This window comes from Mobula birostris, chromosome 22 (genome assembly GCF_030028105.1).
Source record: "Mobula birostris isolate sMobBir1 chromosome 22, sMobBir1.hap1, whole genome shotgun sequence".
Classification (NCBI taxonomy): Eukaryota; Metazoa; Chordata; class Chondrichthyes; order Myliobatiformes; family Myliobatidae; genus Mobula; species Mobula birostris.
In genome coordinates this window covers 51,942,684-51,962,304 of record NC_092391.1, presented here as the reverse complement: position 1 = coordinate 51,962,304, position 19,621 = coordinate 51,942,684, and the positions used below count along the sequence as shown (strand labels likewise).

The 19,621-nt window shown below is 44.2% G+C and overlaps 2 protein-coding genes and 1 long non-coding RNA gene across 9 annotated transcripts in view; 2 read left to right on the top strand and 1 right to left on the bottom strand.

Moving 5' to 3' along the window:
- gtf2h3 (general transcription factor IIH, polypeptide 3) overlaps positions 1-1,948 on the top strand; it is a 31,289-nt gene extending 29,341 nt beyond the window's left edge. For all 3 annotated transcript variants that reach the window (XM_072240737.1, XM_072240738.1, XM_072240735.1), the window contains exon 13: positions 31-1,948. In XM_072240737.1, the coding sequence (XP_072096838.1) occupies positions 31-118 (88 nt within the window). In that variant the 3' untranslated portion in view covers positions 119-1,948. The remainder of the gene's footprint in view (positions 1-30) is intronic.
- Positions 1,517-10,306, bottom strand: LOC140186455 (uncharacterized). 4 transcript variants are annotated; one of them, XR_011882870.1, is made up of 5 exons: positions 10,039-10,306; positions 7,993-8,259; positions 6,846-6,945; positions 6,012-6,158; positions 1,517-4,059 (listed from the first exon to the last, which is right to left on the bottom strand). It is a non-coding gene; the product is annotated as an uncharacterized lncRNA (long non-coding RNA). The 4 variants fall into 4 exon arrangements; XR_011882872.1 differs by lacking the exon at positions 6,012-6,158; XR_011882871.1 differs by lacking the exon at positions 6,846-6,945.
- Positions 10,307-14,464: 4,158 nt separating this feature from the next.
- Positions 14,465-19,621, top strand: part of tctn2 (tectonic family member 2) — a 57,059-nt gene continuing 51,902 nt past the window's right edge. For both annotated transcript variants that reach the window (XM_072240734.1, XM_072240733.1), the window contains exons 1-3: positions 14,465-14,574; positions 15,387-15,497; positions 18,124-18,194. In XM_072240734.1, coding sequence (XP_072096835.1) covers positions 14,493-14,574; positions 15,387-15,497; positions 18,124-18,194 — 264 coding nt within the window. In that variant the 5' untranslated portion in view covers positions 14,465-14,492. The remainder of the gene's footprint in view (positions 14,575-15,386; positions 15,498-18,123; positions 18,195-19,621) is intronic.

Genomic DNA, 19,621 nt, shown 5'->3' with positions numbered 1-19,621 from the left:
GCTGATAGTGTCTTTTCATTTTACGTTCAGAACTGCCTTCAGAATTGCCCTGCCACCTGTACTGAAAGCCAAGAAGAAGAAGCCAAGACCCCCAACACTGAATTACCTGGCGAGCTGACACCAGCGGACTGAACTCGATTCAAGCCCTTCCTTCCACTGGGACTTCTGCTCTTCCAGCTGCCTCTGGAGCCTGTGCAATCGGTGCGATAATCCACTGGCAAAGCTCACACACTCCTTTCGGTTGCCGATATAAGGAGTTGTGACACAGTTTTAAACTCCAGATGTTGTGCCGTTGGTGGAATGAGAACAAACCCGCAAACTTTGGGTCTCTTTTGACCAATTTGTGCCCTTTTGTAAATGCTCACATTTGTAATAAATGCAGAGAGGATTTTGGAAATTTGCCCCTGCATCCAGAGTTAGAATGACCTCTGCTCCCTGCTCCCTTCTACTTTGTAAAGTGGAGGAGGCTGTGAGGCTGGTACCAGTGATACTGCCCAGAGTCACCTTCCAGCTAACACTAGCGAGGGAGACGTGGAACTAAACACAGACAGGAGATTTCTGTCCCTTGGCCTGAAGACCAAAGCGGGGTGGGGGGTGAGTTCTGATCATGAATTCCATGAAAGGTTCTGGATCAAGGTACGCAGTATGTTCTGCTGAGCAGGATCACTTACCACTAGTTCGCTTTTTCACGTGAGGGGAAGAAATACGTAACATATACATTGCTTCTGGAAATTCCTGGATTACCAGATCGTTGGATCCTGGTGTGTCTGCGATCCAGAGGTTCAGAAGTTAAGAATGAGGCATAAAAATCATTGCTTCCGGTTGTTTTATTGAGTGTTAGAAGAACAAAGAACAAAAAAGAAAAAAAAAGTCGTCGTCATCTCATAGACGAGAGAGAACACCATTCCAGTGATAACAATTAGCCTATATAAAATAACCATTTTCAAGTGGTGTGACACCTGCTGCAGGAGAACTGAGAAACTTCTAGAAAATGCATAATTGGCTGTATTATAATCATTGGGAAATTCATTGAGCAATTACGTGTTTATAGGTGATTATATAAAATTATAAGCAAGCATAGCAAGGAAAGTTAAACTATGAGGAAAATCCTATAAAAATAACAGTTCTGCACCCTAATCCAACAAGAGGCTGGATCAGAATTTGACCAGTACAGCTGTAGACCAGCCCCAGTGATACTGCTTTGTCTAACACCTCCACACCATCCATCACAAGTGGAACATTTTAATACCCATTCCCATTCCAATATGTCCGTCCACAGCCTCCTCTTGTGCCAAGATGGGGCCACCCTCAGGGTGAAGAAACAAAATCATATGCAGTATTCCATCTGGGTAGCCTCTAAGTTGATGGCATGAAAATCGATTTCTCATTCTGTTAAACAAATTGCCCCCCCCCCCCACTTCCTCTATTCTCCGCTCTGACCTTTTACCTCCTCTCACTTGCCTGTTTCTGCCTCCTGGGTCCCCCCCTTCCCCTTCTCCTGTGGTCCACTCCCCTCCCCTATCAGACTCCTCCTTCAGCCTTTACCTTTCCCACCTTCCTGGTTCACAAATCATGTTCCAGCTCGCCTTTCCCCCCTCCCCCCTCCATCTTATTCTGGCATCTCCCCTTCCTTCTCAGTCCTGATGAGGGGTCTCCGCCCGAAACAACGACTATTCGTATCCATTGATGCTAACTGACCTGCTGAGTTCCTCCAATATTTTGTGTGTGTTGCTTTGGATTTCCAGCATCTGCAGACTATCTTGTGTTTATGATACAGCTTTATCCTTGTACACAAACATCAATCAAAAGTGTCTCATGCAGAATGCATGGATGGAAAGAGAAACCCTCCCTGTGTTTACAAGATTTTACACAATATTTACTAATTTTAACTATTTTTAATATTTAATATTTGTAATCCAGGGAGTGTGAAGCGCAGAATCAACTGTCACTGTGATGATTGTACGTTCTAGTGCCAATTGTTTGGCGACAATAAAGTATAAAGTACTGTTTGTCTCGCACAGCGACAGGCCCTTTAGACCAACTCATCCTTCTGATCAAGGTTCCCACATCAGCAAGTCCCGTTTGGCCTAAAAACCTTTCAAATGTTGGTACACGGGAGACTGCAGATACTGAATCTGGAGCAACACTTTCAGTGCAGGAGGAACTGGGTCAGGCAGCATCTATGGAAGGGGGGTAGACAGTTACCGTTTCAGGTCAAGACCCTTCATCTGATGGGAAAGGAAGAGGAGAGATAGCCAGCATACAAAGATTGGGGAGTAGGGAAAGTGAGTTTGGAGCAAGAGTTGGTAGGTGATAGGTGGGTCCAGGTGGGAGAGGGAGGAGTGGGAATGTTGTCAGAAACTGGGTGGTGATACGTGGAAGAGACAAAGGAGAGAAAAGTGATTAATGGGACCACTTCTTGTATGTCAATGATTTGGGTGATGGAAGTGATGGCTTTGTGGACAATATGAGGGTAGGTGCAGGGGCAGGTAATGTTCAGGAAGCAGGGAGGATGCAGAAGGACTTAGATTAGCGAATGGGCAAAGAGGTAGCAGATGGAATACAGTGTCGGGAAGTGTATGGTAGAAGGAATAAAAGGAGAAAGTTTTAAAAATCTGAGGTGCAAAGGGACTTGGGAACCCAAGTGCATGTCAACTTGCAGGTTGAGTCTGTGGTGAGGAAGGCAAATGCAATGTTAGTATTCATTTTGAGAGGACTAGAATGTAAAAGCAAGGATGTAATTTGAGGCTTTATAAAGCACTAGTGAGGCCTCACTTGGAGTACTGTAAGCAGTTTTGGGCTTCTTATCTAAGAAAGGATGTGCTGACACTGGAGAAGGTTCAAAGGAGGCTCACGAGAATTATTCCAGGATATAAATGCTTATCGTATGAAGAGCATTTGATGACTCTGGGCCTGTACTCACTGGAATTCAGAAGAATGGGGGGAAATCCTATTGAATGTTGAAAGGGCTAGTCAGAGTGGATGTGGAGGGGATGCTTCCCATAGTGAGAGAGTCTCAGACCAGTGGACACAACCCCTGAATAGAGGGACAGCCACTTAGAACGGAGATGAGGAATTTCTTTAGCCAGAGGCTGGTGAATCTGTAAAATTTGTTGCCACAGACAGCTGTGGAGGCCAGGTCATTGAGTATTTTTAAAGCGGAGGTTGATAGATGTTTGAGAAGTCGGGACATGAAGGGGTATGGGGAGAAGGCAGGAGAATGGGGTTGAGAGGGGAAATGGATCAGCCATGATGAAATGGCAGAGCAGACTCGATGGGCCAAATGGCCTAATTCTGCTCCAATGTCGTATGAATTGGATGGATGACTGTATAGGTGAAGGCAGATCAAGAATGTGGAGGAGGAGGAAGAGATCGGGTGATGAGTCTGGTAGGGTAAGGGAAAACAAAGTAGTTACCAAAAGTTTAAAAAACTGAATGTCATGCTGTCAGGTTGGAGTCTACTAAGGCAGAATATGAGGTGTTCCTCTAAGGTGCATCTAGCCTCAACTTGGCAGTAGAGATTGCCATGAACAGACATGTTGGTATGGGAATGGGAAGCAGAATTTAAATGCTGGCCACCGGGATAACCTGACTGGAATGGGTACTCGATGAAATGAACCCTCCAACCTTTGTCAGGTCTCATCTTTTAAAACCATCAACACCACAAGCTTTTTTTTTAGGATAAATTGCACAAATATTATTAATATTTACTGCATTTGCTCCAGAAATGAAGTGTTCATGTTTATTTACTAATCTGAAGTACTAGCGGAGTGTGGCCTGTGGCTAATATATGGGTCACACCAGATTTATGCAAGTGAAGCTGGACATCAGAAATTAACCAGGAAACCTTTGAGAGTCTGCAGTAACATTGGCCGGTGATACCACAGCTATTTCCTACAACACACACAGCCCAGATGAGGCTTCTGCTGCTTCATTTTACAGTGCAGGATCTGAGGAGCCAGACCAGAGATTTGGGAGGGAATGTGCTCGCCTTGGAAGCTTCATGCACGAGCAGGTGCAGACATTTCTGGTTGCCGTAGTGAGGTGAGTGGTTGAACCCTGAAATGAAGAAGAAGGTGGTTTATAAGACCATAAGATATAGGAGCAGAAGTAGGCCATTTGGCCCATCAAGTCTGCTCCACCATTTCCTTCTCAGCCCCAATTTCCTGCTTTCTCCCTGTATCCTTTCATGCCCTGACTAATCAAGAATCTATCAACCTTCCCCTTAAGTATACCCAATGACTTGGCCTTCACAGCTGCCTGTGGCAATAAATTCCACGGATTTGCCAGCCTCTGGCTAAAGAAATTCCTCTTCCTGGTCTAAATGGAAGACCCTCTATTCAGAGGCTGTATCCTCTGGTCTTAAACTCCTCCACCATAGGAAACATCTCCACATTCACTCTATTGGGGCTATTCAACATTCTATAGGTTTTAATAAGATCCTCTCTCATTCTTCTGAATTCCAGTGAGTACAGGCCTAGAGACATCAAACACCCCTCATATGATAAACCTTTCAAAATTTTTTACCAAGATAATTAAGTACACAAGCAGTAATGTTTTGCAAAAACGTTGAGATGCCAAAGAGATCACACCCGGATTATTGTGTGAAATTTTGGGGACCTTATTTAAGGAGGATGTACTGTACTTCTATTTGAGATAATGCAGAGAAGGTTCCCTTGGTGCTTCCTGGGATGAAGGGGTAGTTTTAATGAGGAAATATTGACCAGATTGGAATCATAGAACACTACAGCAAAGAAAATGGCCGTTTGGCCCACCTAGTCTCTGCCAAACCATTAATCTGCCTAGTCTGATCAACCTGCACCTGCACCAAAGCCCGCCATATCCCTCCCAGCCATGTACCTATCCAAATTTCATTTAAATGTTGAAATCAAACACACGTCCACCTCCTCCTCTTGCATCTCATTCCACACAAGGGAATATCTGCCGGTACTGGAAATGTAAGCAACACACACAAGATGCTGGAGGAAATCAGCAGGCCAGGCAGCATCTATGGAAAAGAGTGAACAGCCGATGTTTTGGGCTGAGAAGTCAGTATAAGAAGGTAGAGGGAGGGGAGGAAGAAATACGAGGTAGTAGGTGATAGATGAAACCGGGAGTGGGGGAGGGGTGAAATAAACAAAATAATCTGCTGATGCTGGGGCCAAAGCAACACTCACAACAAGCTGGAGGAACTCAGCAGGTCGGGCAGCAACCAATCTTTTCCACGGATGCTGCCTGACCTGCTGAGTTCCTCCAGCTTGTTGTGAGGGGTGAAATAAAGAGCTGGGAAGTCGAATCGTGAAAGAAATAAAGGACAGGAGAAGGGGGAATCTGATAGGAGAGGACAGAGGGACATGGAAGTAAGGGACATAGGCAGGTAAGGAGATAAGGTGAGAGAGAGAAATGGGAATTTCTTTCACTCTTAACCCATGACCTCTAGTTATAGTCTCACTCAATGCCAGTGGAGAAAGCCTCGTGCAGGATTCCCTAAAGGTTAATTTGCACGTTGAGTCTATGGCGAGGAAGGCAAATGCAACATCAGCATTCATTTCAAGAGGAATAGAACATAAAAGCAAGGATGTAATTTAGGCTTTATAAAGCACTGGTGAGGCCTCATTTGGAGTATTGTGAGCAGTTTGACGTCCCTTATCTAAGAAAGGATGTACTGACATTGGAGAGGGTTCAAAGGAGGTTCTTGTGTTTATCCTATCTATACCCCTTAATTTTCTATATCTTTACCAAATCTCTCATTCTGCTACACTCTAGGGAATAAACCCTAACTATTCAACCTTTCCTTATAACTCAAGTCCCCAAGTCCTGGCAATATCTTTGTAAATTTTCTCTGCTCTCTTTCAATCTTAGTGTTAGGATATATCTCCCGTAGGTAGGTGACCAAAACTGCACACAATTCTCTAAATTAGGCTTACCAACATCTTATACAGCTTCAACATAACATCCCATCTCTTGTACTCAGTACTTTGATTTACTAAGGCCATTTGGCTTATCCTTACTGGAGTTGAAGACACATCAGTCGGGGAAGCTGAGAGGATGTTTCTTCTGGAGGATCATAATTTCAGAATGATGGACCCCCTAATCAAGGATCCAGGTAAGGGAGACCACCTTCTCTTGAACAATTGTGCATCTCTGGAATTCTGTACCTGAGAAAACCGTGAAGGCAGAGTTGGTGAATGTGTGAGGAGGAGGATGAATGTTGTGAGAAAGTGTGTGTCTCAATGATAGAGGAAATCAGGCTTCAGGGGTCATGGCCTGAATCAGGCCATTTGTTTCTTAATTGTACCTGCAGGTAGCTATCAGAACTTATCAGGACATACTGTATATCCAGAAAGGTGATGGAAATGGGCCAGTAACACCATGAAGGATCCCACCCATCCTGCTCATGGACTGTTTGTCCCGCTCCCGTCAGGGTGGAGGCTTCACAGCATTGACACCACTACGTACAGTAGCTTCCACGCCAGGACCACCAGACTCAAGAAGTTACTTTCCCCAAGCAGCAAGGCTGATTAACACCTCCATCCAGTAACCCACCCCTCCACACCCCCAGCTACCACTACTTTATCATTTCCTGTCAGCCAACTTATGTACAGGCACCCCTGTGTCTAGCAGCACTTTATGGACATACAATCAATCTATGTACATAAGCTATCTTTAAGCATTTATATTTATTGTGTTTTATTATTATTATTAGTGCGTTCTTTATCTCATTGTGTGTGTGTTTTTTTTGTGCTGCATTGGATCTGAAGTAACAATTATCTCATTCTCCTTTACACTTGTGTACTGGAAATGACATTAAATGATCTTAAATCTTGAGAGCAGAAGTTACTGACCGTGGACAGGCAGAAACGCCGGCCTCCCTAAAGACAGAAATTCCTATTCCAGTTGAATTTCAGTTGTTTGGTGGGTGGAATTTTGACGACTCCGCAGTGTCTGAAGGAAACACGGAGTTGTGTTAAAATCTGCCGGGCTGCTTTCAGTCAAAGTCCCTGCTCCATACGTTAACTGGTCACTAAATTCTCCTCCCATCAGAGTCCTGGCATGTGGGGGACACATAGATGCTGAGGTTTACATCAGAGTCCTGGCAATGTGGAGGACACGTAGATGCTGAGGTTTACAGTGCAAAAGAAAAGAAATCCTTGTGGAGAGAGGAATATTTGTGCTACAACACTAAGTGCTGCTTGGATTTATATACTGTAAGAAAGAGGAACTGGAGTGACTGTTTGGCCCTTCGACCCTGCTCCACCATTCAGTAAAATCCTTGGCTGATCTTGTTGTGGACAACTTCACCTACCTTTTCCCTATAACCCTCAAGTCTCTTACTATGCAAAAAATCTATCTGTGTCTTAAATTCATTTAATGAACTATCCTCCACTACTTCCATGGGCAGAGAATTTTCACAGATTTGCTACTGTCTGGGAAAAGCAGTTCCTCCTCATCTCCATCCTAAATTTATTCCCATGTCCTCTTGTTCTGGTCTCACTCACCAGTGGACACAATTTTCCTGCCTCTATCTTATCAGTCCCTTTCAGAATTTTTGTTTTGATGAGATCCCCTCTCATTCTTTTGAATGCCAGTGAGGACACAAGGTCAAAAGACCATAAGACAGAGGAGTAGAATTAGGCCGTTGGCCAATTGAGTCTGCTCTACCATTTCATCATGGCTGATCCATTTTCCCTCTCATCCCCAACCTCCGGTCTTCTCCCCGTATCTCTTCACGCCCTGACTAATCAACAATCTATCAACCTCTGTCTTAAATACACCCAATACCTTGGCCTCCACAGCCACCTGTGGTAACGAGTTCTATAGATTCACCACTCTCAAGCCAAAGAAAATCCTTCTCATTTCCATTCTAAATGGACATCCCTCTATTCCTCTGGTCTTAGACTCCCCCACCATAGGAAACATCCTCTCTACATACACTCTGCCTAGGCCTTTCAACATTCAGTAGGTTTCAGTGTACAGTTCAGTTCCACTTGCCTTCAACAGTTTGGATTGGGTGTCAGCAAGGTTTGCCTGCCCATTGGTCTTGCACTGGTTCATATGTTCTGTACTTGTGCCTTTGTATCCAGCTTGGGGAGAGAAGTTTTCGTTAGAGTAAGTTACCCAGGCAGATGTGCGAGGTAGGGGAGGCCATCTGTTGACCCTGGGAGCCAGCTTCCTCCTCATGAGAAGAGCAAAGTGTTGCCTTTCTTCATTAAGCTGCCTCATTCGTGTTATCCTTTGATGTTCCAGTCTCCTCAGGTTCTGGAACAGATACCAAATTATCCATTTACTCAGCTGATTCTGCCAGTCATTGGTTCAAACTCTTACATTAAAAATGCTAGAAGCACTCTGTAGTTCAGACAGCATCTGTGTGAAAGAGTTCTTTGATCTGAAAAATTAACTGTTTCTCTCTTCACAGATGCTGCCTGACCACCTGAGTGGTTCCAGCATCTTTTTTCATTTCAGGTTTCCAGCACCTGCAGTTCTTTATTTTCAAATTCCAGACTTGATTTCTGTCATTGCTCTACCAGCCTCCTTCTGTAAAATTGTTGATTTGAAACCAGTGCAGGAAGCCCAGCTATTCAATATCATTCTCATGTCAGTGGCTGTCCAACAGGTGAGTCAGTACCTGCTTGTATGAGGGAAGTTGTGAAGATGGAGAGTGGATATGGACATTTACAGAGGATGACCAAGGTTCACTCAACTTCACCCACACCAACACCGAACTGTTCCCACAACCTGTGGACTCACTTTCATCTCATGTTCTCAATATTTATTACTTACTTATTATTATTATTTTGTTGTTTCTTTGTGTTTACTGTGAATGCCTGCAGGAAAATGAATCTCAGGGTTGTATATGGTGGCATATATATACTTTGATAATAAATGTACTTTGAACATAATAACAACTGATTAAACTGTTCACACTCACTGTGGTGAGTTGTTGTGTCAGAAGCTTACAACAACTGGGAGTGTAGAGTGAAAACTACTACACTGAGAAAAGATGTTGGTCTTAATTCCTGTTGACCACACTGGGCGAGAGTAAAGCCAGCTTTGTTCACTGGCCCTGAGCACGGATCATAGTGAAGTAAATGTTGTGTGTGAGAGAGTGAACAGGTCACTGAGAGTCATGATCACCACCTCCTGGAGGCTTTTCTGACAGAAGCTACGGAAATGTCCAGCTATTCGAGTCATAGAAAAATACAGCACAGATGCAGACCCATCAGCCCATCTAGTCCATGCTGAACCATTTAAACTGCCTCCTCCCATCGACCTGCACCCAAACCATGGCCCTCCATTCCCCTACCCCACCAACGTACCTATCCAAACTTCTCTTAAACTTTGAAACCGAGCTCACATGCACCACTTGCGCTGGCAGCTTGTTCCACACTCTCACCACCCTCGAGTGAAGAAGTTTCCCTTCAGGTTCCCCTTAAACATTTCACCTTTCACCCTGTTTCTATGCTGTATTTTTCTATGACTATGACTCAGGTCTTCAAGTCCTGGCACTAGTCACAGGCCTCTAGTCAGAGAGGCAACTATCTTCTACCACTCTCTGATATCTCCCTCTAAGCCAATTTATATATCTGGTTCCTTAAAATATCTTCCAATACTTACCCACTATGGACGTCAAGTCTGCAGCCTATAAATTACCTGCTTATTCTTAGACACTCTCCTGAACAACAGAATAACATTAGCTATCCTCTGATCCTCTGGTATTTCACTCTGGGCTAAGGTTGTTTTAAATATCTCTGCTAGGGCCCTTGCAATTTTAGCACTTGCCTCCCACATGGTCCAAGGGACCAGATTGCCAGGCCCTAGGGATTTATCCACCCTACTTTGCCTCAAGGTAGCAGACACCTCCTCTGTAGGCTGTATAGGGTCCATGACATTGCTGGAACATTTCCTCACATCTCTAGACTCTCTGTTTGTCTCCCAAGTAAATACAGATGCAAAAAAAAATCCATTTAAGATCTCCCCCATTTTATGTGAGCTGATTTGGTGTTTATACCAATATCTAAAATAAACAATCAAATGTACCTCCATCAGGGCTGTCTGGTTCTTGATAAGTTGGTTACAAAGAGACTTGGGTGCTGTCATTATATCAGCCACACACCAGGAGAACATCGGATCATTCCTGAACAAGGACAAGGACAGGCGAAGGCTGGTTTCTAGCTCACTTGGGCTCCTCAAAGAACGACCCGAGGGACGTTTCAACTGGTGCTCCATAGGCATAATGTGTTCTAGCAATGTCCAAAACGGAGTGAATTAAGGCAAGAGCTGCGGTGGAGTGAAGTCTGTAGCTAGGGTTCGGACACAGGGGAACGGGAAGTTGGCTGAATGTTTTATAAGTGGCTTTAATTGGATTTAATCTGCAGTGAGCCAAAACACTTGTTTTGTCAGTGTTAAACATTACTGAGGGATTAACAAGTAACAGCTTGCCTATTTTATTTACAGGGGGTCCTCAAGCTCATCATCTTAAGGAGGTCAGTGTTTTATTTCGAGGCTGGATGCTTCCAGGACAGAGGACAAGGAACTGTCTGAGTCACTGCAAGTTAGATCCTGGATACAGACACACACTGTTGAAACTCCAGCCCTTGACAGCCAGACAGAGACGACGAGGCGAGCACTTTGGTGAAATCACAAACGGAAAGTTTGCAACACACCCCAACTGCTTGAGGAACTCAGCAAGTCAGGCAGTATCTATGGAGCAGAGTAAACAGTCAATGTTTTGGGTCAAGACCTTCCATCATTTGCTGGGGTCCTCCAGCATTCAGTGCAAGTTGCTGAAGATTAACAGCATCTGCAGAAGCTCTTGTGTCTCAGAATGGGAGGAGGGAGCTTCCGGCGCCAGAGATCACATAGGGTTACTCAGCAGGATCTCTGGAGTCCTAGAGAATAGCAACGAGCTAAATTCTTGAGGACAGGTCTGTGATCTAAAATGTCAGTTCAGATTTCAGAATGGACAGTGAATCCATGAAAACTACCTCACCATTTTCCCCTTTCTTTTTACACCACTTATTTATTTAAAAACTATATAATTATTATAATTCATAGTCTTATAGTTTTATTTTTATTATTATAATATATTGAACTGTATTGCTGCTGCAAAGACAACAGATTTCACGGCATATGCTAGTGATATTAAAGCTGATCCTGAGTGTGTCTGAACAGTGCTGAGACAAATGGACTGGTGACTGTCATAACTGGTGGAGGAGCCATATTCTCTGTGTTGTGCATTTATCTGATTTATTATGGTAACTAGCCTCATGAGTGTTAAAAGTGAAGGGAATAAGTTACGTATTCTTCCTTATTTCTTGGCAGTTTGTGGCTTTGGACCAGCGGAGGTCATATCTTTGCTGACCACGTAATATCGCTTCAAGATTGTATGTTTGCTAATTGCTAACAAAGGATTTGTCTTTTCGGAACAATCATTTGATTGGAGTGGAGAGTGCGTTAAGCAAGTATAACAACCCTGTGGCAGTCGCATGCTGGCGGCAATTTTGTTTTGATTTTGGATTAGTCTTGCTGCTACAACTAGATTTTAGACAGGGCTTTAAATTAATTAATGGGGAAGGGTGGAAGGCAAAAGAGAGAAAAGTGGGCACAGGATAGTGAAGGGAAGGAGAGCAGTGTAGAAAATATAAATATAAATAATCATGTGTAGCCAAACATTGAATCTGGGGAAAGCAAGCACTAAAAAAAAATCAAAGTTGAAGACTCTTTATGTGAGTGCAAGCTGCAGTTGTAACGAGAGAAATGAACTGTCGCAAACAGAAAAAAGCAAATTGGAATTAGGTTTAATACCAGCAGCATATCTTGTGACATTTGTTAACTTTGCGGCAGCAGTACAATGATAGAAAAAAGCTGAATTACAGTAAATACAACTGTAAAGTTAAATTAAATAAGTAGTGCAGACAAAATAGAAATAAAAAGTAGTGAGGTAGTGTTCATGAATTCAAGGTTCATTCAGAAATCGGATGGCAGAGGGGAAGAAGCTGTTCCTGAATCACTGAGTGTGTGTCTTCAGGTTCCTGTACCTCCTCCATGATAGTAGCAATGAGGAGAGGGCATGTTCTGAGTGATGGGAGTCCTTAATGATGGATGTGTCTTATTGAGGCATCGCTCCTTGAAGATGTCCTGTATACTTCGGAGGCTAATGCCCAAGGCACACACTCAGCAATTCAGGAACAGCTTCTTCCCCCTGTCATCTGATTCCTAAATGGACTTTGAAGCTTTGGACACTACCTCACTTTTTTAATATGCAGTATTTCTGTTTTTGCACATTTTAAATCATCTAATCAATATATGTAATTGATTTACTTGTTTATTTATTGTTTTATTTTATTTATTATTATATTTTTTCTCTCTCTGCTAGATTATGTATTGCATTGAACTGCTGCTGCTAAGTTAACAAATTCCACGTCACATGCTGGTGATAATAAACCTGATTCTGATGATAGTGCCGACTAAGTTTACAACTCTCTGTGGTTTACTTCAATCCTGGGTCCAGGTCAGAGATATTGGGTGAAATAAGGCACAGGTAGAATGGATGGTCCTAAGCCCGATGGCGAAAGGAGGAGGGTTGGGCATGGGGATAGCAACCCCATCCCATAAAAACACGAGCTACAGAAATGTCAACAGAACCTCCAAAGACCTCATCCCTAGAAGACGTACAAAATCGTGTAGTGAAACTGGAAGCCACAGGGCCCATCAACCTTCTATTGACCCAGGACAGAGGAGTCTGGTGAGCTGCTGTTGGTGACCTATGCCCTAGTAGGAATGATGGGCTTAAGAAGAATGGTCAACGGCCCCCCATGGTGGGACAAAGACTAAATGGGGAAATATCAAAGGCATGTCAAGAGAGAAGTATAATGATGATGGACAATTTAACTTGGATATAATTACACTGGCAAGGGATTTGTGAAGTGTCAGGGATGTTTTCGTAGAGTCCTGAGCTTGGGAATCTGCCCAGAACAGGATGCTCTGTGGAGCTCCCTCAATGCCTTCCCAGTATACCACGGCGTTCCCTCAATGTCTCCCTGGATGCCATGGTGCTCCCTCAATGTCTCCCTGGATACCATGGCGCTCTCTCAATGCCTTCCCAGTATACCACAGCGTTCCCTCAATGTCTCCCTGGATACCATGGCGCTCCCTCAATGTCTTCCCAGTATACCACGGAGCTCCCTCAATCTCTTCCCTGGATACCACGGCGTTCCCTCAATGTCTCCCTGGATACCACGGAGCTCCCTCAATGTCTTCCCTGGATACCACAGCGTTCCCTCAATGTCTCCCTGGATACCACAGCGTTCCCTCAATGTCTTCCCAGTATACCACAGCGTTCCCTCAATGTCTTCCCAGTATACCACAGCGTTCCCTCAATGTCTCCCTGGATACCACGGCGCTCCCTCAATGTCTTCCCTGGATACCACGGTGCTCCCTCAATGTCTTCCCAGTATACCACAGCATTCCCTCAATGTCTCCCTGGATACCACGGCGTTCCCTCAATGTCTCCCAGTATACCATGGAGCTCCCCCAATGTCTCCCTGGATACCACGGCATTCCCTCAATGTCTTCCCAGTATACCACGGCGTTCCCTCAATGTCTCCCAGTATACCACGGCGTTCCCTCAATGTCTTCCCAGTATACTATGGCGTTCCCTCAATCTCTTCCCTGGATACCACGGCGTTCCCTCAATGTCTCCCTGGATACCACGGCGCTCCCTCAATGTCTCCCTGGATGCCATGGCGCTCCCTCAATGTCTCCCTGGATACCACGGAGCTCCTTCAATGTCTCCCTGGATACCACGGCGTTCCCTCAATGTCTCCCTGGATACCACAGCGCTCCCTCAATGTCTTCCCTGGATACCACGGCGCTCCCTCAATGTCTCCCTGGATACCACGGAGCTCCCTCAATGTCTCCCTGGATACCACGGAGCTCCCTCAATGTCTCCCTGGATACCACGGCGTTCCCTCAATGTCTTCCCAGTATACCACGGCGTTCCCTCAATGTCTTCCCTGGATACCACGGAGCTCCCTCAATGTCTTCCCAGTATACCACAGCGTTCCCTCAATGTCTCCCTGGATACCACGGAGCTCCCTCAATGTCTCCCTGGATACCACGGAGCTCCCTCAATGTCTCCCTGGATACCACGGCACTCCCTCAATGTCTCCCTGGATACCACGGAGCTCCCTCAATGTCTCCCTGGATACCACGGAGCTCCCTCAATGTCTCCCTGGATACCATGGCACTCCCTCAATGTCTCCCTGGATACCACGGAGCTCCCTCAATGTCTCCCTGGATACCACGGCGCTCCCTCAATGTCTCCCTGGATACCATGACGCCCCCTCACCACCAGTGGGCGCTCAAAACCCCGCAGCTCGCTCCATGGCAACCGGTCGTTGCGGGACCACGATTCACCGTATGGTCTCATTGGCTTGCCTTTGCCACCGACCAATCGCACGTCGCCTTGCTGAGTGGTCTGGAGCTTGGCCATGGCGGGCTGGGACCCGCTCGGCCGGGCCTTCGCGCTGTTTTGGTGCGGCTTCGTGTGCGGCGGATCCTGCGGCACTGTCGGTGCGGCCTCACCCGGGGGTGGGAACTAAGGGGAACGGGATGGGTCCGGGGACTTTAGCCTACCTGACCCTCTCCGGCTTTGACCATCAGCGGGACAAGTGCTGGGAAGCTGTCCTGCAGAAATATGTTTTCTTGTTATGTATGCTGTTTGTTCCCTTGAATGTGAAGCTTCAATAAGTCGCCTCTAATATTCAGATTTTCAGTAATATCCCTTTGTAATTTAAACCTTGTGGCCCATGTGTCACTCTGGTCAATGTCTGTGGTGTGGAGTCCAGAGCTGTTCATGGCGTGCCCCAACCAGTGATGTATTTATTTAACCAAGAGAAGACTTCAGTCCCCTTCACTCACTGTTGTCTCTTACAAAAGGTTTAGATCTCGTTTATGAGATTTTAATTTCTGCTCGTGGTGTCCCAAAACTTAGGATTTCCACTGCTAACACCGCCCCCCCCCCCCATTGAGAAAGTACCGGCTCTTCCTTTTTCTGTTCAAATTGATAGCTCCTGTTTTCAGCCTCCTTCAGCTGTGTAGAACTTAAAATTTATTGCCTCCAATTTTTCATATAACTAATATGTTTTGTACTTCCCAACCTGGAATCCATGGACGCCTCAACTAATGGTAAGGGTCTGTGGTATAAAAAGGTTGGGAATCCCTGATCTGGACGTTGCATCAGCTTCCATTTTTTTTTGCTGATCTTTAGATGTAAAATAGGATTTTTTTTATAAATGTGTTGGCTAAGGTGGTGGATGTTGTGTGCTGTAAGATGCAATGATCCTTGGCAGCTTCTGATCTAATGTAACTATTTCACTATTTAGAGTTCCTTCCATCGTTCCTGATTGCATCGGGTCCTGAAGTAAACGTGTTCTTTGTAGGTGAAAACAGTTCTACTTTTAAACTTGGCGTGGAAACAGTTGCAGCTACTGATGGTATGTTTTTAAAGTACATTGGTTTCAACAGTGATTAAGTGAATTGAAGCTATAACTAATGTTAGCTGGAGTTTGGTTAGTGAGACATTTGCTCTTTGTGTTGGAAAGTTGTGGGTTTAATGCTAATTGACCACACTAACTTCAATGTCATTTCCTGTACAAAAGTGTAAGGAGAACAAAATAATTGTTACCCCAACTCCAATGCAGCATATAAAAAACATTCAGATAAAGAACACAATAATTTAAAAATGCAATAAATATAAATACATGAGATAGCTGATAGATATTGATTTTTATGTCCATAAAGTGATGTTAGAGTGTACATAAGGTGACTTGACAGGAAATAATAAAGTGGTGGTGGAGGTGTTGATCGGCCTTAGTGCTTGGGGAAAGTGACTGTTTTTGAGTCTGGTGGTTCCGGTGTTGATGGGAGTGGGACACAGACCATGAGCAGGGTGGGTGGGATCCTTCATGATGTTCCTCACCCTTTTCCAGCAACTTTCTGTACATGTCCTTAATGCTGGATAAGCTGGTGCCAGTGATGACTACCCGTTGTAGAGCCTTCCTGTCTGCCGCAGTGCAGTTTTCGTGTGGAAAATCTTCGTGCGGTCAGTGTGGATGACTCTGAACTTCTGGTTACTCTACTATATTCATTGATCTGTTTAAGCCCCACTTCAGTGATCCAACCTACCTCAACATCACCAATAGCCTCTTCTTGTTCAACCCTGGATGCCTGAGCAAAGAAAGTTCAACTTCCTCAAGAGGCTAAAGAAGTTTGGCACGCCCCTGCTAACTTTTTAATTGGTACATCAAGTTTAAGTTAAAATTCAAGTTTAATTACTATTTAACCATACAGAGGAATACAGCCAAATGAAACAGTGGTCCTCTGGGAGCCAAGGTGCAAAACACAGTACCAACAGTCATACACAGCACATATAATAGTGTGAACAGTCACACACACCAAAGAACATGTATAGCCCAAGTCCCTGAGTGATGTCTTGTAAGTTGAAGGATATGAAGTTCATGGCTCCACAATCTAAGGTTTTGCATAAACAGGGCATTTATAGAAGAATGGCAAGGAGGAAGCCTTGGCTTTTTAAAAAAAACAGTAGCATATCCTTGCCCATAAAGATTTTGCGAAGTGTCACTTAGAAGATACTAAAGATGTGCAAGAAGGTTATGTGGTTGGATGAGACTAATGTGAAACCTTTTGGCCTCAGAACTGCAGTATATGTGGCATAAATCTAATACTGTACATCAGCCAGGTAACATCCCTATTGTAAAGTATGGTGGGGGTAGCATCATGCTATGGGGATGCTTTTCAGCAGCAGGGACTGAAAATCCAGTTAGGATTGATGGGAAGATGAATACTGCTCGATACAGAGATCTTGGATAAAAACCTGCTATCCGCTGCCAGAAAGCTTAAACTGGGGAGGAACTTCATCTTTCAGCAGTAAAACGCCCTAAAGCAAGAAAATTGATGTCCTCGAGTGGCCTGATCTTAACCCAATTGAACATCTCTGGCAAGACTTCAAGATTGCTAACCTGGCACAGCTTGAGCAATTTACAATGACAAATAGGCAAATCTTGTTCCATCACATTGTGCAAAGCTAATAGAGACTTATCCACAAAGAATAGCGGCTGAAATAGCTGCGAGAGGTGGTTTAACTGTGTACTGAGCAAAAAGGGATGAATACTTCTGAACTGCTGACATTTCAGCTTCAGAACTTGTAGTTTTTCATGCTTGACAATTTTCCCTATTTTTTTGGCTCCACTCTGGTGGGGGAGAAAAAGGAGCATGTGATTGACAAATAAAAATTCTCAAGTTAAATTGATCAAAAACCCTGAACGTAATACTCATTTATGTGAAAGGGTTGAGGACTGAATAATTTTGCCAGGTTCTGTACACAACCAAACAAAACAACATTCCTCTAGACCACAGTGCACAACATATATCACACTCCGCACATTGAGCAAGAAGTTAAAAATACAATTCTAAATACATGTGCTCTGCATGGCACAAGTAGACAGTACAGTTAGTACAGTAAACAGCTCAGTGTCCTAGTGATGAGACCTCGGTGCTGGCAGGGTATTCATTAGTCTCACAGCCTGAGGGAAGAAGCTGTTACCCAGCCTGGCAGTCCTAGTCCTGATGCTCCTGTACCTCCTTCCTGATGGCAGCGGGTCAAGTAGATTGTGGGATGGGTGGTAAGGATCCTCAACAATGCTTTGGCTCTTCGTGTGCAATGCTTCAGGTAAGTGTCATAAATGGGAGGAAGGGAGGTCACAGCAATTCCCCCCCCCCCCCACCGCTAATGGGGGAGGTGGCGTGCTGCCCTGGTGAACCTCTCAGATTGAGTACATTTGTCTTACTAAAATTCATTCCTGCATCTTGAATGGCAATCTGATTTCTTGTACGGCTGAACGTACAATATCCTTAACAGAAAAATAGTGAAACAATCTTTATTTTGAAGACTTTTGCTTTTTTTCTATTCATCAACTGAGGACAGTTTCTCTACTAATTTATTATTCATTCTGTTGATGTGGAAGTTAGAGGGAATAAAGGCATGGGCAACTCACTTTGAAACAAGGAAGCAATTTTGTTAACCTTACTTTTTTTTTAAAGGTTTGTTGCAGTCCAATTGTGTGGAGAGAAGTCGCACTGATAATTGGATACTGACTAGTTCTGTTGATGAGGTTAGTTTTTTTAAAATATAGAAACATTCTTGATTTTGTGCTTTGCTTTCTTTACTTCTCATTAAAAAGTTTTCTTCAACCCTGTTGTAGCACAAAAAGGTATCGTATCATTCATTTGTGCCATGTCATATGATGTAGGTGATCATGGTCACGACCGTAATTGTTCTTCGCAAATTTTTCTACACAAGTGGGTGAACCTGATCCATTATCAACACTCTTTGGAGATTATCTGCCTGGCATCAGTGGTTGCATCTAGTAGTCTGAGACTACTAGACAGGTATATGGAGGAATTTAAGGTAGGGGGTTATAGGGGAGGCAGGGTTTGAGGGTCAGCATAACAATGTGGGCTGAAGGGCCTGTACTGTGCTGTACTATTCTATGTTCTATGTTTAACCAGGACTTGTGATCTGTACCAGCTGCTCATACGACCATCCACCACCTGCTCCCATGGCTTCACGTGACCCTGATTGGGGAGGTCGGGGGGAGGTGCTAAGCAGGTACAAAACCTTGCTCAAGGTGGAGTGAAGGACTATCTTACACCTCCTTTGGTAGAGGCGTATCTGAACCCTGGTGGGTGGGGGGGTGGGGGAGGTGTAGCCACCTCACTAAAATTCCTCTTTAAAATACTCTCAGCACCTCAGATGATCCTGAGCACAGCTAGCTCCTTTAGTCAGGAGCTGCAGCTGGACACACTTCCCACAAGCGTAGTCTTGAAGGACACTGGAAGCCTCCCTGATCTCCCACATTTTGCAGGAGAAGCACATCACTACGCTTACCACCACTGTGAAGGCTCTTAGAATTAAAAATTCAGAGAACCTTACCTGCACCTGGTTTAACAGAGTCTTTTTACTTACCATTCAAATACTGGCCTGTTATCATAATGGCTGCTCTGCTAGAGCCTGCTTTCCTTTTATTCGCTCATTTGTCTCTTAATTAGCCTTAGAAATACTTTTTTTTTTTTGAAAAGCTGTTTTAGCCAGTCAGAAAGGACCTTTTTCTAAGCTTCCCACTGCTGCTTCTCCTGAGTTTCAGAATGGAGGCAGGACAATTGCATTGAGGTGGAAGATCAACTGTGATCTTACTGAATGGGCCAAAGGAGATAACTTCACTTGCCCCATCATTGAACTGTTCCCACAATCATGGACTCACTTTCAAGGACTCTTCATTTCATGCTTATTGCTTATTTTTTTCTTTTTATTTATTTTTATATTTTCAGTTTGTTTTCTTCTGCACTCTGGTTGAATGCCCAAGATGCGTGGTCTTTCATTAATTCTGCTATGGTTATTATTCTATAGACTTACTGAGTTTGTCCACAAGAAAATTAATCTTGGGATTGTATATGGTGCCATATATGTACTTTGTTAATAAATTTACTTTAAACTTTTGAACTTTGAGGAGGAGGTTGAAGGGATGCATGCCTGCTGCAT